General features: G+C 34.9%; 4 protein-coding genes across 7 annotated transcripts; 3 read left to right on the forward strand and 1 right to left on the reverse strand.

Moving 5' to 3' along the window:
* Positions 1-2,048: 2,048 nt before the first annotated feature.
* Positions 2,049-3,861, forward strand: LOC125197307 (proline dehydrogenase 2, mitochondrial-like). 2 transcript variants are annotated; one of them, XM_048096035.1, is made up of 4 exons: positions 2,049-2,611; positions 2,674-3,141; positions 3,223-3,563; positions 3,656-3,861. In XM_048096035.1, the coding sequence occupies exons 1-4, from the start codon at positions 2,153-2,155 to the stop codon at positions 3,693-3,695; spliced, it is 1,308 nt and encodes a 435-aa protein (XP_047951992.1). In that variant the 5' UTR covers positions 2,049-2,152; the 3' UTR covers positions 3,696-3,861. The 2 variants fall into 2 exon arrangements, with proteins under 2 accessions (XP_047951992.1, XP_047951991.1); XM_048096034.1 differs by having other exon boundaries at positions 2,674-3,563.
* Positions 3,862-4,407: 546 nt separating this feature from the next.
* LOC125192342 lies at positions 4,408-7,802 on the reverse strand. Of its 3 annotated transcripts, none has more exons than XM_048089885.1 (8): positions 7,674-7,802; positions 7,417-7,540; positions 7,094-7,333; positions 6,649-6,729; positions 6,399-6,554; positions 5,604-5,701; positions 5,130-5,340; positions 4,408-4,767 (listed from the first exon to the last, which is right to left on the reverse strand). In XM_048089885.1, the coding sequence occupies exons 2-8, from the start codon at positions 7,514-7,516 to the stop codon at positions 4,682-4,684; spliced, it is 972 nt and encodes a 323-aa protein (XP_047945842.1). In that variant the 5' UTR covers positions 7,517-7,540; positions 7,674-7,802; the 3' UTR covers positions 4,408-4,681. The 3 variants fall into 3 exon arrangements, with proteins under 3 accessions (XP_047945842.1, XP_047945840.1, XP_047945841.1); XM_048089883.1 differs by having other exon boundaries at positions 7,094-7,348; XM_048089884.1 differs by having other exon boundaries at positions 7,094-7,348; positions 7,678-7,781.
* Positions 7,803-12,651: 4,849 nt separating this feature from the next.
* On the forward strand, positions 12,652-13,164 carry LOC125192041 (stress-induced protein KIN2-like). The gene is made up of 2 exons (XM_048089495.1): positions 12,652-12,818; positions 12,907-13,164. The coding sequence occupies exons 1-2, from the start codon at positions 12,693-12,695 to the stop codon at positions 12,976-12,978; spliced, it is 198 nt and encodes a 65-aa protein (XP_047945452.1). The 5' UTR covers positions 12,652-12,692; the 3' UTR covers positions 12,979-13,164.
* A 2,233-nt stretch (positions 13,165-15,397) lies between these two features.
* On the forward strand, positions 15,398-17,182 carry LOC125193508 (zinc finger protein CONSTANS-LIKE 1-like). The gene is made up of 2 exons (XM_048091317.1): positions 15,398-16,027; positions 16,618-17,182. The coding sequence occupies exons 1-2, from the start codon at positions 15,440-15,442 to the stop codon at positions 16,975-16,977; spliced, it is 948 nt and encodes a 315-aa protein (XP_047947274.1). The 5' UTR covers positions 15,398-15,439; the 3' UTR covers positions 16,978-17,182.
* The last annotated feature ends 240 nt before the right edge of the window (positions 17,183-17,422 follow it).

Below are 17,422 nucleotides of genomic sequence, written 5' to 3' on the forward strand. Positions count from 1 at the left end.
AGAGTAAGTAAGAAATAAAATATTTAAAACTAAAATGTTTGAATAATGGAAGGAATGAATCTATTAAAAAGAATAAAGTAAAAAAGTGACCGCCAAAAAATGAATGAATTCTGGTTGCGGCCTGCGATGAACTAGGTCTGCAAATTTAGGTACCCGAACCCAACTAATCGGGTACCCATAAACCCGAAATTATTATATTTCAATTTTATTCTATTTATATAAATTATATTTTGATGAGAATGGAAATTATTAAAAATAACACAATACTATTATTTATTAACTATTATTAAAAGTTTAATTTATTGCTTTAGCTTTCTCTAGATTATGATTATATGACATTTTATAAATAGACACTACTTAGTTTTAAAATAAATAAATTTTTGGTATAAATTGAACTCAAAAGAGATTAAAATAATTTGTTTTAGATTTTAAATAAATATGCAAATAAAACGGAGAAAGCATAACTATATATTGAGAAAATAATAAGTAAGAACATAAATAACGCAACATGATATTTAAATAAAATAGAACACAAATGTAAAGAAGAGGAATATTAAAATCTAGATAATAGAACAATAAAATGTCAAAGCAGCCCTAAATAGGGTTGCATTATACTAAAAACATTCAAAAATCTAAATGTGATTAAATAAATTTACCCTACGAGTCATAAATGTTATACTAAATCAAAATATTTATCTTAAACCCATAATTAATCGGGTTTAACCGGGTATTAGTCGGATAACCTAATACGGGTTTCGGATAACCTAAACATGAAAATTTCTAACATTAACTACCCAAACTCATACCCGAATCCATAATTTTGGGTTTCGAGTATCCAAAAAACCCACCGAATATTGGGTCGGCATGGGATATACCCGAAACCCGAGAACTAAATTTGCACCCCTAGATGAGACAATAAAGCATAAAACATAATTTTAATAATGAATTAAAATTTCATACTAATGATTTGAATCAAGTAGTATAATGGAGTAGTTTAAATTACCTATATCCTATTACAAGTGGGGTTCTTTTAGTTGCTCGCACCATAAAGTGTGTCATTCATTTTATAGCAAAAAAAGGAGAATATTTATTCTCTCATGTTAATTATTTCTTCACTTTTATACTTTATTTTATTTTCTATCAACGTAATTTACTAAATAACTATTTTAATTCTCGTGCTAAAAAGAAGTATCTCACTTGTGACGAATGGAGGGAGTAACCGTTAACTAAACCCCAATCCAAATTAGGTCTAGGAAAAAAAATATTGAAATACCGGTTTTATCGTATCGAAAAAATACCAAAAATTCGGAATAAGGTAACGGTATGAATTTTCATGTACAGTAATATACCAAAATTCGGTATATAGCGTAAAATATAAATGTAATTATACACCCCATATAATAGTATTTTATATATTTATAAATTATAAAATCTATTATGAAATATATTTAATATAAATATAATTATATATAAAATATATTTAAAATATTTTTTAAATTATTAACTATAGTAGTGAATAATATTCTAAACTCAAATACTCTAATTTTTATTGATGTTGAAAGTTAGGTATACCGAATTTTGGTATAATATATCGAAAATGAGTTACGGTATCAGTATTGAAATTTGTCATAACGAAAATAAGGTATACTGAAGTTCGATACATCGAAAATTTTGGTAACGTACAGATATGATTTTTTCTCATACTGAATTTTCGGAAAAGTATACAATATGATAGTTTTGATTAGGTATACGGTATATGATATACCTACCCACTCCTAATCCAAAGAAATAATCATTCCAGAATTCCAAAACTTGAAAATAGAAAACAAAATAAAAATAAAATAAGCAACGAGAATTTTGGGAAAAAAACAATCAACACCAGCTCATATCCATTTCAGCATTTGATTCATTCCGATAAGATTCTGTGAAACAGATAATAGATCCATTTAGTTAGGTATTTTGAAAGAAGTCTTGAGCCGCTTAATACCCTTATTTCCCGGTAAGTAATTTCCTTAACCACATATTCTCCTACACTCACGGAGATAACATCCGCTTATATATCCAAACAGTTTAAGTACCAAAGAATTAGCAAAATGCAAAACTGCATCGATCCATTCACACTTTAAGTGCCAACAATAACTGCATTTTGTTCATGGCAAGCCGCTACAGAAGTATCCCAAAACTAGTAAGCAAGTTTCATTATTGCCAGCGCCGCCTCAACTCGACGGCCTACATCAATCTGGATGACTCCAAGGAGCTCTTCTCATCCGTGCCAACGTCGAAGCTGATCTCAACCGCATTCACTCTTCATGTGGTGATGAATGAAGCCATGATCCATTTCGGCTCCAAAGTCATGAATTCCAGGCTAATGGACACCCCCATCTCCAGAGAGCTTTTATTGGGCTCCATCGAGCACACGCTCTACCACCATTTCTGTGGGGGCAAAACCCTCAAAGAGGCCGACCGCGCCGCCCGGAAACTCTGGGAATCCGGCCTCCAGTCCATGCTCGATTACGGCATGGAGCACGCCCACGACAACGCCTCCTGTGATCACAATGTGCACGAGATCATTCAGACCATTTCTTCTACACTTTCACTCCCCTCTTCTCCTGTAAGGATTTTCCACATTTCTTAATTATTTTCACTGAATAATAAGCCAATGTGATTCCACAGGTGAGCTCGGTGGTGGTGAAGATGACGGCGATTTTCCGTCCCCAATTGCTTAAGAGAGTGAGTGATCTATTGAGATGGGAATTCAAGGATAACTCCTTGCATCTCCCATGGAAGCTCCAAAGCTTCCCTCTTCTCTCAAATTCAAGCGCTCTGTACCACACACCACATATGCCGGAAGCCCTAACCCTAGACGAAGAGCGGGATCTGGAGCTCGGGATTGTGAGGCTGATGAAGATATGCGAGAGCAGCTTAGAGGCCAATGTGCCTCTACTGATCGACGCAGAGGATACCGCCATCCAGCCTGCGATCGACTACTTCACATTCCACGCGGCTATAACGTACCACCACATAGGCAACACACCCTTGATCTTCAACACCATCCAAGCCTACCTCAAGGATTCCGAGGAGAGGCTCGTCATGGCCAAGAAAGCCGCAGATAAAGCTGGTGTTCCCCTAGGGATTAAACTGGTGAGAGGCGCATACATGTCCACTGAGAGACAGCTTGCCTTGTCTCTCGGGGCCAACTCACCCATTCATGGCTCTATTCAGGATACTCACGCCTGCTACAATGCCTGTGCTGCTTTTATGCTCGAGGAGATCGCCAACGGCCCCGGCTCCCTCATCCTCGCCACCCATAATATCGAATCAGGGAAACTGGCAGCTGCTAAAGTCGTTAGTATGGGAACGAAGAATTACATTGATAATCTGCATTTTGCGCAGCTATATGGGATGGCGGAGGCGTATTCTTTCGGGTTAAGGAATGCCGGATTCAAAGTGAGCAAGTATTTGCCGTATGGGCCGGTGGAGCACATCGTTCCCTATCTTCTCCGACGGGCTGAGGAGAATCGGGGATTTGTTTCCACTGCAGCATTAGACAGACAACTAATGAGGTGAACAAACTATACACATTGTATCACTTCAGATTATTGTCATTAATTAAGATATGTATATTGATAGATGTAGCTTTTATGGTTTTGTGCAGGAAGGAGTTGCTGAGGAGATTAACCACTTTGGAGAAATAGAAGATAGATTGGTAGAGATTGACAAGCAGGTTAAATAGTGGAACTGTATATTCGCCTAAACCAGCTACGACCTTTTGGATTCAATAAATGTACAAAACTTTCTTGTAAATTATTGGACTACGATGTTTTCAAGATTTTTTTTGTATTATCTTTTCTTGCTACTTTTCAAGATTTCGCTTTATTAATGCAATCACATTTCATACGCTTTATTTTTTTATCAATGAATTTTTAGCTGCATATATGAGATGTAAATTTTTATCCAAACGATTGTTTGGACTTTGGAGGACTCACTTTCTATTATAAAATGTTGCATAATTCAAAAGATCGATAAATAAAACCATTAATAAGTTTATTTTTGTGACAAATGATCAGTGGTATTTTCTCATGATACCAATTAACAAGTGAAGTAGTAAATTTTAGTATGTTGGTTTCATCTGACCTATATATCACCGCTTTATATCGAACTTATCATTTTTGCTTTATCTACGTATGCTTTGATATGTATTTTAAGTATGAGATTATTGAATATGTTTGAAACTTTAATATATAAGTTTTTAGGTTATAAGTATTTATTCTATCATTTAAAGTAGCTATGTTTTTCTTGAACTAAAATATTTCATTACAGAAACAATGAAGAGGTCTATTATTATCGAAAGCTCAATTTGAATCTCGCAAATTTATGTAAAAATGGGACTGACAGTTTCAAGTCCACTAGCCATCAATAATTTCGCTATATGGATTTCTACTTCAAAAAATTGCTCTGTAGCCGCAGTATATATCCAAATACAATCCGACAAAGCCAATTGGTAGAGGTAAAGCAGATACAACAATGCTCGTCAGAGTGAACCTAGATCTCTCTCAAGAACACGACTCAACCTTGAATCTACAAAAGATGAGCGAAAAACTTAAGATCCAACGACCATCAAGGAAAAGCAGTGAATGACGGTGGGAGGAGATTCGACTCTTATCAGGGCCAGGTAAGCAAGTTAGTAGGGATGGAATTTCCTTGCAGCTCGCATCTGTTGTATGCGTTTTTTATCCTGCTCAAATTTGCTTTGCAGCATCATGATCTCTGCATTCACAACCAACACACATTTCAGTATGAGAAAGCGAGTAGCATCACCTTATTCTCAAAACTTAACAAGTTAATAATGTATAAAAAAGGAGGTGTTCTAAAACAACATTAATTGGCACGAGGAATTATTTGGCAAGTTAAATCAACTTTGGAAAATTTAACATTGCAGATGAGAGGAGAAGCATATCAGAGAATGAAAAACAGAAAGGGACTCTGATGCTTGCAAGAATCAGACTACCATAAACATAATCCTTTCACCAGCCTCTTTAAAACATATAGAACAAATTAAATGTACGGGCTATTTAACATAGAATGCATTACACTATGAAAGTTAGCACAAGAGATTTCGAAGAACGTACCATTTCTATGTGCTTCCCTTCTGTTGAACTGGTAGAAATCTAGGCCAACTTCCTTCTTTTTCTTCTTTCCCATCTTGTCAAGGACTGCAGCTTGGGCCACAGAACCAACAGCAATTCCACTTTCAGCTTCAGTACTCTTCTTACGACCTTTCTGATGCACAACAACAGTCCATCCACCTTCTGCAGCTTGGGCCAGCCGCTCTGCTTTAGCCTGCATGAATCAAAAGGTCAACAGAAGTCTGACGAAGAAGAAAGCAGATCATAGAGGTCGTGATACAAATGAATGAGAAAGAGCAGCATATACTAATTTATATAAAAAAAATTATACAGTATATCCTTTACAAGAACAAACCCAGTCCTACAACCAGTATTTCTTGTTTAGCCAAAGATTTTAGCACACTATCAGCAATGATTTCACAGTGCTACCTTTCATCATATGTTGTAATGTGGTATGCTGCAGAATAAAACCATTACCTGCTCCTCTCTTGCCTCATGAGCCATTATGAAGTCATCAATCCTCTCTTGCAAAACCTCCAGCCCAGGTCTACTCTGATGATAGTGTGTGATCCATTCTGAACAAACAGAGAACCTTCATTAATGTCGAAAATGGAACAATTATGAAAATTATAATTCCACTTAGGCTAGAACTCGAATATGCGTTGTCGTAGAGACAGAGAGAGTCCTATGTGACCATTTCTCTTCACTCGAGCGAGCTAAAGCATGCCCAGTTGGTGTTAATTTATGACGAAAAATAAATTTACACATAAACAAACTATATTGTTTAAACAGGCTAAATCAACCAATATATTTCAACAGGTTGAAATAGAGGACACATCAACATTAACATCAACCCACAGATCTTAAATAGACAAATAAATACTATTACATCCAATAGGCTTCATTTTGCTAATCATACAAACGTATGATGAAAAAAGCCACTTAACCATAAAAATGCGATTCTAATCCACCCTAAACCCTAGCTAACATGTGTAAAGGCATTTGTTATCACATGTATGAAGAGGAAAAAGGAAATAGCATCACTATTGGAAGTTCTATATAAACCCCGTGCATTTAGAATGATCATGTTTCACAAATCTGTATGCAATATCATGTGTATGATGAGGAAAAAGGAAATAGTATCACTATTGGAAGTTCTACATAAACCTCTGTCCATCTAGAATGATCATGTTTTATGAATCTATGCACAACAACAGAAATTTGCAAAAGATCATCCCACATAAAAAGAAACTTTTTAATATAAGATCATACTTTTCATTCCTTTCGAGTAATCTTCATCCCCAGAAGACATCTGATAAACTTCATCTTCTACGTTCTCTTCTCTTGTTTCCAGCAAATTGTCAGAGGGTATATGATTTGACACTAGCTGCCTTTTCTTTTTCTTTCTTTCGGGATGTTTTGACTTACCTAACAACAAAAGGATTCAGTTATTTGAAACATAAAAGGAAGCAAAGATAACTGAAAAATTTGCAGCAAAACATTAACTTTTTTTTTTTTTTACCTTTTCTGGTGTTCCTTGCGGCTTCAGCATCACCCTCACTAATTCTTCCAGAAATTGAAAATTGTTCTCCAGGTATAGAATCTGTCATCCAATAACTATTAAGAAGTAATTTAATCCAGAATCCAAACACTATCCAAATAAGTCTCAACAAATAACAACCTCTTATACTGAGGTGATGAGATTACTCAGCCTAGTTTCGTATGAAATTTTTTGACAGTTCCATTTTCACACATTATCACACACCAACAAGATACTCAGACATCAGTTCCCATTCATTGACTATCGAATGATTTACGTCCTTCTGAAGAAGGCTATAGACCAAAGGCATAAGAAACAGGGTCAAGGTAAAAACTACTGCTAGAACAAAGCATCACAGATGGAACACATGATTGCAATACTTAAAAGTTGAGATATAAAGCAATGGGAATTCTATAATTTTTCTTACCATTACACTCTTCAGATGCATCTTTTTTGTCGTTGGATTTATCAAAGTGGCTGATACTCTCAACATTCTTCCTCTTCTTTTTACTTTGTTTTAGCAAATTTGCCTTACTTGGTTTATTAGGAATTGTATCTTCAATTTCATTGGTAAGGCTGGGAACAATGCTCTCAGGCTCAGCATCTCTTCTGGCTGGCCGGCTCTTCTTTCTTTTTTTATCACTCAATTTCTGACTCATTTTCTTTCCTGCAGGTGTTGCATCTGCCAATACCATATCTCAGTGACTCCTCTCCCATCACGAGTATGATCAATTGAAGCAGTTAGATTACCTTTCACCGGCCGAGTTTCAACCATCGCAGCAACAACTTTGACGTCAGTTGAAGCTTTTCTTACCTTCACCTTCTTCTTCTTCTTGTCGCTATTGTTCATTGCCAGCTCCACAAATACTTTCCCCTAAATGATGAAACACGGGTTCAGGAAAGGGAAACATCAAATTCTTCAAAGGTAGAAAACCAAATTCAATATTTTTACAATCACAGTGCAAAATCGTTACAAAGTAAGATTTTCTAGGGTTCATGATTCATACTCACGCGAGCCGCACAGCGGAGTCAATTATCGGCGCCGCCGCAAATTCAGTGAATCAGATATTATATGCCTGCGCCTCCGACCGACTGTGGCGTGTTGATTTTACTAGGGTTTAAGGTTGTGGCGAGGTTTAAGAACAACGTTTAAGAGCACTCTCAATGGTTTGGGGATAAACTCCCTTATTTCTCCCTAACTCCTGCCACATCAGCGCCACATCAGCACCAAAATTTATCCCCAATTTTTAGCCAACTTTTAGCCAATCTTTGCAATGGTTTCTCCCTTATTTCTCCATTATTTCTCCCTAACTCAACATTTCATTTTTACATCATCACTAATTTAATTGTTTTATTTTTATATATAATAAAGCTAGCTTATTTAATTTATAAGATAAAACAAATAATAGTAATAAAGTTGTATTAAACACGGGTACACATTACAACGAAGAAAAAAAAAAAAAAAAAAGTACACGAATGGAAAAAAAAAATCAAAAAAAAAATTCAAGGGCGGTGGGCGCGGTTTCTATTTGCCCACAATTCTTCGATGATATCGTGTTGTAGTGCTTGATGGGCCTCCTTCTGGTGTATGTCCATGAACGCCTGGAACCGTTCATGTTCGTCGTGCGGTACACCCTGGCGGGCGGACCCGGTTGAGACACCGTGACTCGATGATGCAACACTTGGGTCGTTGGTGACGTCGAGGACGCCTTCGTGTTCATCATCGATGATCATGTTATGCATGATGATGCACGCATACATGATATCGGCAATATCCCCCTGGTAGAAAAAGCGCGCCGAAAAATCGCCGAACTCCTCCCAATGGCCGGCGATAAGTCGGCGATATCCGGCGAAAAATCGCCGGATTTTCGCCGTCGCCATTGGGAGTGCTCTAATTCAAATTTGAAACAACTGTTTTACGCAATACTCCTAAATATACTAGCAAGAGTATAGTAGTTACCAATAGGCAATAGCCTAGTCATTTCCTAAATATCTCGAAATAAAAGATACTCACTTCATCCCAAAGAGTTGAATTATAATATTTCTTTTTAGTCCGTCTTAACAAAGTTAAAGTCATTTTTTTTAATAAAAGACAAAACATCTAATCACTCTTTTTTTTATTTCATCATTTACTTTACTCTCTCTTATCTTTCCTATTTTTTTCATCTCTCCTATTTATTTAATATAAATTCTTAATCTCCGTGCCTAAAAGTTTTGTCTCAACTTTTATGGGACGGAGGAAATACCAAAAACAACAACGAAATGAATTAGAAAAAAAAACATAAAAAATAAAATAAAATTGAATAGACTATTTTAGAAAAAATTAACAAAATAAATTTAAAAAATTAATAAATCAACTAGTCGATCGCTCGTCCACACAATAGTGGACTAGCGATCGGCTACCCGTGCTAGTCCGTGCCTGACCTTTCATTCTTCACCCGCTCGTCCGCCGCGTTAGCCTACACAATAGTGGACTAACGCCACACCCAAGCCACTAGTCAGTGGCTAGGAAGTGCGTTAGTCTTCTATTGTAGATGAGATGCTCCTATACTACATTTTACTAGTGTAATTTAATCCTCCTATAAATTACTACAATATTAATTTTATGAAAATAATGAAACTTATATAATCAAATTTCAATTAAAATTTAAATTTAATGCAATTCATTAGTACATTTTATTTGCGGAGTGATCAATTGCTAACTGATCATTTAATTGTTAACTACAACTAATTTAATGTCATAGGATTTTAGAAAACGTGTAGTCTACAATTTGTCATGTGTAATTTTCGTTTTTATTAATTAAATCGAAAAAGATAAAAAAAAACTCCAAATTAGGGTTTTGGATGAAAATGTCAATATAGTGTTTCGAAAATATCAATACAATGCTTTAAGAATGTCAACACAATGCTTTAAGAATGTTAACCCATTGCTTATATTGACATTCTACATGTATTATATTAACATACTTTATATACTCCCTCCGTCCGCGAATAGGAGTCCCAGTTGAGTTGGGTGCGGGTTTTAAGAAAAGTTTGAGTTTAATAATTTAAGTGTGTGATAGTGGAATGTGAGACCCATTTATATTATTATTTGCAATCAAAGTGGGATTAAAATTAATTGCAGCTTCTAAATTAAGGGAAAAGTGAGGTCATTTTTTATACTCCCAAGATAAAATGTCTAACCAGGACTCCTAATGGCGGACGGATGAAAATGGCCAACCGGGACTCCTATTCGCGGACGGAGGGAGTAGTATGTTGACATTTTTGCTGTACGAAAAAATTTAAAAAATTTTGAATTTTTTTTCAAATTTTGACATCGGAACATATGTATGTAGGATATCGTTGGAATCCTTATAAAATTATCTTTTTAATTTGATATACTCCCTCCGTCCCAAGATAAGTGACCTACTTCTTTTGGGCACGGGATTTAAGGAATGGTATTTAAATAAGTTAAAGTGGAGAGAGTAAAATATGAGAGAGGGAAAAGTAGAGGAGAGAAGAGAGAATAAAGTAGGTGGAGAATAAAGTAAGAGAGATGACTTTTTGCTAAAAATGGAAATAGGTCACTTATAGTGGGACACCCCTGAAAGGAATACAAGTCACTTATCTTGGGACGAAGGGAGTATGTTATATGAATTTAAAGTTTTGGGATTTCTTTTAAAAGTTAGTTATAACTAATTTTGTAGTTAATTGATATTAATACTCTTATTGATATTTTTTGGAATTAATCATATGACCTTATTGACTTTTTTGTTGATCGTATTGACATTTTCGGGTTGATGATCTAGGCCTTTAATTTGAATATCTAATGGCTTTTATTTAGTTGCAGTTAGCAATTAAGTATTGAGTTAGTAATATAACACTCCCTTTATTTAATACTCCTATAATATATTAAAACAAAAAAACATAAATTGTTAATAGGGGAGTGATCAATTGTTAACTCATCATTTAATTGCTAACTACAACTAATTTAAGGCCATAGGATTTTAGAAAACGCGTGGTCTACAATTTGCCACATGTAATTTTCGTTTTTATTAATAAAATAAAAAAAGATTAAAAAAACTCCAAATTAGGATTTTGGATGAAAATGTCAATATAGTGTTTTGAAAATATCAACACAATGCTTTAAGAATGTTAACTCATTGCTTATATTGACATTCTACATGTATTATATTGACATATTTTATATAGTATGTTGACATTTCTGCTGTACGAAAAAATTAAAAAATTTTGAAATTTTTTTCAAATTTTGACGTCGGAACATATGCACGTAGGATATCGTTGGAATCCTTATAAAATTATCTTTAATTTGATACTCCCTCCATCCCATTTATGGTATAGTGGAATGCGAGTCTTATTTTTTATATTAGTTTTATACTCCTATAAAATGTGAGTGGAAAAGAGTTAGTGGAATGTGTGGCCTAATACCATTTATGGAATATTTCAACCGGGACTCCTAAAGTGGGACACCCAAAAGAGTAAACCGGGACTCCTAAAGTGGGACGGAGGGAGTATATGTTATATGAATTTAAAGTTTTGGGATTTCTTTTAAAAGTTAGTTATAACTAAACATGTAGTTAATTGACATTAATACCCCTATTGATATTTTTTTGAATTAATCTTATGGCCTTATTGACGTTTTTTATTGATCGTATTGACATTTCAGGGTTGATGATCTAGGCCTTTAATTTGAATATCTAATAACTATTATTTAATTGTAGTTAGCCATTAAATATTGAGTTAGCAATATAACATTCCTTAGTATTATATATCAAAATAGAAAGCTTAAATTGGTGTAAAAGTGAATGAGCCCAATGGCCTAATCAAGTGCACAGTGCACTACTTCCATAATTTATTACACGATCTGTAGTATCAATGTTTAATACTTTTTTTTTTTCATATTAATTGAGTCATTTTTCTATTTTGGAAAGTTCCAAAATAATTGTGTCATTTCTATTTTTGGCAAAATGTAACTCTCTTTATCTCTCTTACTTTATTCTATCTCTTTATCTCTCTTACTTTATTCTATCTTACTTTATTCACCATCCATTTAACATAGTATTCTTAAATTATGTGCCGAAGATAGCATTACTAGTACATAGTATATCGATTTGTATTCAAAAGCCAAAGAGATATATTGACATCTAATATCATGGAACTTTCAAAAAGTTGGTTTTTTCCCATTAATTTTGAAATTGACAAATAATATCACGAACTTTACCCCGAGTGTTATTTACCACCAATAAAAAATTCCGGCAAATAATATCATGATACAGATTTTTTTCATAATTTCTCGACAACAACTTCGAGATTTTCAAAATTTTCAATATTTGAGAATAAGTTTTCTTGAAGCACACCCTCAAAATTTGTTTTTCAATCTATTAATATAGCCAGAAATTTTCATTTGTGGGTAACAAACTAATGGTAAAGTTCATGATATTATTTGTCAATTTCAAAGTTCATGAGAAAAATACAATTTTTTGAAAGTTCTATAATATTAGGTGTCAATATCCCAAAGTCAAAACACTAGGAACCCATAGTGGCTCTGTTGACTCCTCCTAACGTGACATATATAAATTCTATCGGTGCCACTATCCCAAAATCAAAATACCAGGAACCCATAGTGGCTCGGTTGACTGCTCCTAACGTGACATATATAATTGTACCAACATATAATTGCAAGTATGCCCAACTATGAGTTTTTTTAATCAATAATCTATGGAGCCTAAATATATCTGCTATTGGGAAATTTTCTCAATTTTTATGGCCTTTATTTCTAACGAAAACCTTCTTCCCCAATTTTGGCATATAAACACGGATCATCTTAAAATGACTTTTCAAAACAAAGTATCTATAGCAAAAATGAGAAGTAGGGTTGAGATTATTGCATTTGGCATATTAACATGTGGTGCCACGAGTTTGACGCTAATCTCACGACCTATAAATACTAGTTTGCACACACCCCTCAATCAAACCACCAACATTAACATATTCTTTTGTTCCTACAACTTCTCAATCAAGAAAATATGAATAACACAGAGAGCGCAAGCTACAAAGCCGGCGAGGCCAAGGGCCAAGCCCAGGAAAAGGGCAACCAACTCCTGGAGAAGGCCGGCAATGCTGCTCAATCCGCTAAGGAATCACTCCAGGAAGTATTAATATTTCCTTGCCTTATTTATAATTATTACCATAAATTAGTACTACTACTATTATTTTTTAATAATTAAAATTGTGTTTCAGGCTGGAAATCAAGCACAGGCCAAGGCACAAGGTGCAGTGGATGCTGTCAGGGATGCGGTCAACAAAAATTGACCCATTTTAGTGATCAACATATATACCCCCTCCATAATTATGTCTTTAATTGTAGACAATCCCTATAGTTTTATTTTTTGTTTTTTCGCTTCGGTCGTTTGACATGGTACACAGTCCGGCATGAAGTTTTATGGATACTATTAAATAAATAATACAGTAATAAATAATAATATTTTATTATTTTAAGGCATTTCATTTTTTCAAGCATATATGCTCTGAAGATGCAGTTGATTAAAAAATAGTAGTATGAATTACTATATATAGTGTCCAATCGATCGATTTATCATCTTATAAAACGGTGCGATGGAAAAATATTAAAACTCACTCTACCTGCAGAAAATTTTCATAAACATTTCCATTTTTTTAATGTTATCGAAAACAATATAATCTACTCCTTTTTTGGGAGCTCGAAAGAGTTGGAGATTTTAAAGCATTTTATCATTTTTTAACTGCGTGTCAGGGATATGGAGTACTACCGTCTATATTATCCTCATTAATTCGATTCAATCGTAGCCAATGCGAACGGGAGATTAATTAATCAAACAAGTTATGATTATAATTTTATATCAAAGGTGTCTCACTTTAGAAGAGAGTGGTGTACTACATCTAGCTTTTTTTCTATTTTAACATTTTCCGATGCCTTCAACTTTTGTTGTCTTTTGTGAATTTATTACTTACATACCATGTACTTCATCCGTCCCACTTAAGATGTTGTTGAGAAGTTTGGTCGAATAAATAAAGGGAAAAATTGATTATTTTAATGAGGAAAGAGTAAAGCGATATTTATTTCCAAATACAGAGAGTGGACATCTTGAACAAACTAAAAAAAAAAATTGGACATCTTAAATGAGACGGGGAAGTATATAATTGGTTTTATAAAGTTATTATTAATTTATTAATAAAAATGATTATTGATTAGAGTTGAATAATTCAAAAATAGGATATATATTTTACTAAAATTATAAAAAAAATAATGGTCTCACTTCTCAATTTGACCCGGTGTAGGTCTATATGGTAAATTAATTCTCAGAATTGACATGTACTTTCTCCGTCTCTTGAAAATATGATTTGAAAGGGCGCAAATTTTAATATATAATTGATGAAGTAAGAGAGATAAAAAGAAAATGTGATTGAAATATTGTTATTGGAGAATACATCTCATTTTAGAAAAGATTTTTTTTTTTTACATTAGAAAGTTCATTATTTTAAGAAACAGAGTAAAAAAAATACTACTCCTAGTTTAACAGATAGACTCAAAAGTAGTTCCAGAGCTCAAGCGAAATATGGTGATGCTCAAAAGTCATATATCTAACTTTTTTGCGTATAATTAGTAGGCAGTGATATAATGAAAACTTATATATTGTACAAACTCAAAACTCTTTAACACAGCTTCAACACAATTTCAATACAATATCAACACAGTGTAAAATTTCAAGATTTTAATGTCAACACAGTATCAATACAATATCAATACAACATCAATCATTGACTACCATTGAAATTCTGTTGACATTTTCCTGTTGATATTTTTTTGTGATCTGTTGACATTTTTCAATGGTCCAGATCATAGTTTTAAGTTTGTACAATATTTAGAGTTTTCATTTGATCACGTCCCTTTGACTAATAGTATAATTTAATGTACCAAATACTAAAGTAATGTATAACAGATTAAATATTAATTGTAAGATCAATCGTGATTTGGACGCAATTTTGATTTGAGAGTCTGTGAAAATACTAGAGAGAAACGTTTTCTTTACTCTTTTATTCAATCTTGAATAAGCGAATAAAACAATATAATAGTATATGATTATACAGTTATACTAGTAGATATGTGTTTGATAAACTTGAATTTTAGTGTGCGGTGGAGAGACAATTGATGGCTCCAATAGTTCACGTGGCTTAGATTGTTACAAATAGTATAGAGGTCTCAACTCGTGGTTGAGATTTATATTCAGCTAACTCTAAATTCTTTTCTTACACAATATGGTATCTTCCCATTGGCTGACCTTATTATCCGACTCATCATGCTCCTACTGTAACAGGATAGCTTTCCCACACTTTTTATTCTTGACCAAGTGATTTGAAATATGTAACACCACCCACTACTTCTTTACGTTCACATGCATTGCCTTAATGTTCCAATTTTTCAAATAAAAGAGAGAGAAAGCGATGTTATTCCTAATCATTTATGAGCCTAGAAAAATTATTTTAGATGCACTATATCAATAAACTGAACACTTCCAGTCTGTTATGCCACATCAGCAAACATCTTAGTCTGGCGTAGGTCCTACCTCGACTTATAATAGCCACGAAATTACTAAACAGTTTTTCCAACCCACTAAATACCTGCCACGTGTAGTCTCCCAGCTCTTTACATGAATGGAATCCTCAACTCCCAAACTCTCACAACATAATCAAAAAACTAAACACAAAGCAATCAAATTTCAAAAAAAAAAGTGCGATGCTGAAGTCTGAAACAGTGAACAAGTGGGCCCGCAGCTGCGACGCCTGCCGCTCGGCCGCGTCGGCCGTCTACTGCCGCGCGGACCAGGCGTACCTCTGCGGCAGCTGCGACGCCCGCATCCACGAGGCGGCCTCGCAGCACGACCGCGTAGGGGTGTGCGAGGCCTGCGAGAGGGCCCCGGCGGCCTTGGTGTGCAAGGCCGACTCGGCGTCCCTGTGCGAGGCCTGCGACGCAGAAATCCACTCGGCCAATCCGCTGGCGTGCCGCCACCACCGCGTCCCGGTCCAGCCCATGCCTTACGGTTACAGCGACGAGGAAGACGAGGCGGGATCGTGGCTGCTGATGAATACAATCAGGAATGGCGATGCGAGGCCGCCGCCGTCGTTTCTGGATGAGTATTTGGATTTGGAACTTGAGGACTACAATGAGTTGAGTGAGGGATATTCATACAACAATGAGCAGCATCAGCAGGGGCATTGCGGTGTTGCTGCAGGGAGCAGCTATGACGACAGCATCGTTCCCGTTGATTATCACAACAAGGGATACGAAGCTGGATATACTTATCCTGCATCACTCACTCATACTGTGAGTTCTTCACCTCTGCTATTTTTAACTTTTTACCTTTTCTTTTCTACTCCAAATATCATTTTGCAATGCTCTTTATGATATATTCCTACTAAGTATTACTAGATCTACTTTATTAATTTGGATTTTGAGATTCAATAATAAATAATTAATCATAAGTGTATATATATCTAATGAAATTTGATGCCATAATTATGTCAAAATAATGAATATATAAAATAAATTTAAATTGATTGAAATTATATATTGAGAGAAAAAATAAGAAATCTCAAAGTTCATGTTCGGGGAAAATCAAAAATATTTTAAGTTTGTGAAATTATAGCTAAATAACTCCTCATATTGTCTTGACACGTTTTGCCACGAAGATGGTATGTAATCCACCTTTGGTCGAAATAGAAAATCTCAAAATTAAATTTAAACGATAAAGATTTTTGAAAATTGGTATATTTGTTGACGAATCACTTTTTTTTGTCTGATCTTGCATTTCATTTGAGCATGTAAACAACAAAATTTATTAGGATGATAGCATGTAAAATATTGAACTTTGATCAAAAGAAATGCTAAGTGAAAACGTTGATTATTGAGAATAGGTATCAACGGACATTGGGATAGTCCCGGAATCCACAAGTGAAGCATCATCGATGAAATGCGAAGCGTCGGTCTCCCACTGCGACAAACGAGGCACTATCGAACTATTCACGAGCCCCTTGATCGAAGCCCCGACTCAGTTGAGCCCGATGGATCGAGAAGCGAGGGTGCTGAGGTACAAGGAGAAGAAGAAGACGCGCAAGTTCGAAAAGACGATAAGGTACGCATCAAGGAAGGCGTATGCCGAAACAAGGCCGAGAATCAAAGGCCGCTTTGCCAAGAGGAAAACTTCGCAAGGCCAAGTTGATCAGATCTTCTCTTCGCAACCGGATAATGCATACGGCGTCGTTCCCTCCTTTTGATCTCTCATTCTCTTCTTTGCAATAGCCTATATATATCTACTTGCTTCCTTTGTCACTTGCCTTGTGTATATATATACATGTATGTTTTTGTCAAGTGACTTTTCACTTCTGTTTATTATTTTTTTGTTCAGATCACAGAGTTCGATGAAATACTGAAAAAGTCTTTCTATCAAAATTGAAATACATGTATGTTGCTACTTTTAAAGTAGGACCGCAAATAGACAAGTACTCCACCAGCATATTACTAATAAGACTAGTTTTCTTTTTAGTTTTCTCTTTTTAAAATTGATTTGGTAATCGCCTCTATTGGGCTTAATAGTTGGCCCATCTTCCCACCCTTGGTTGGAAGGTTCGTGAACTCCTCTTTTCTTTTGGTTGGCCCAACTTAGTAAAACCTCTAAATAAGGAGACTGAGATTGCAATGCATAACACAATCAAAGGCCGG

Source organism: Salvia hispanica, chromosome 6 (assembly GCF_023119035.1).
Source record: "Salvia hispanica cultivar TCC Black 2014 chromosome 6, UniMelb_Shisp_WGS_1.0, whole genome shotgun sequence".
Classification (NCBI taxonomy): Eukaryota; Viridiplantae; Streptophyta; class Magnoliopsida; order Lamiales; family Lamiaceae; genus Salvia; species Salvia hispanica.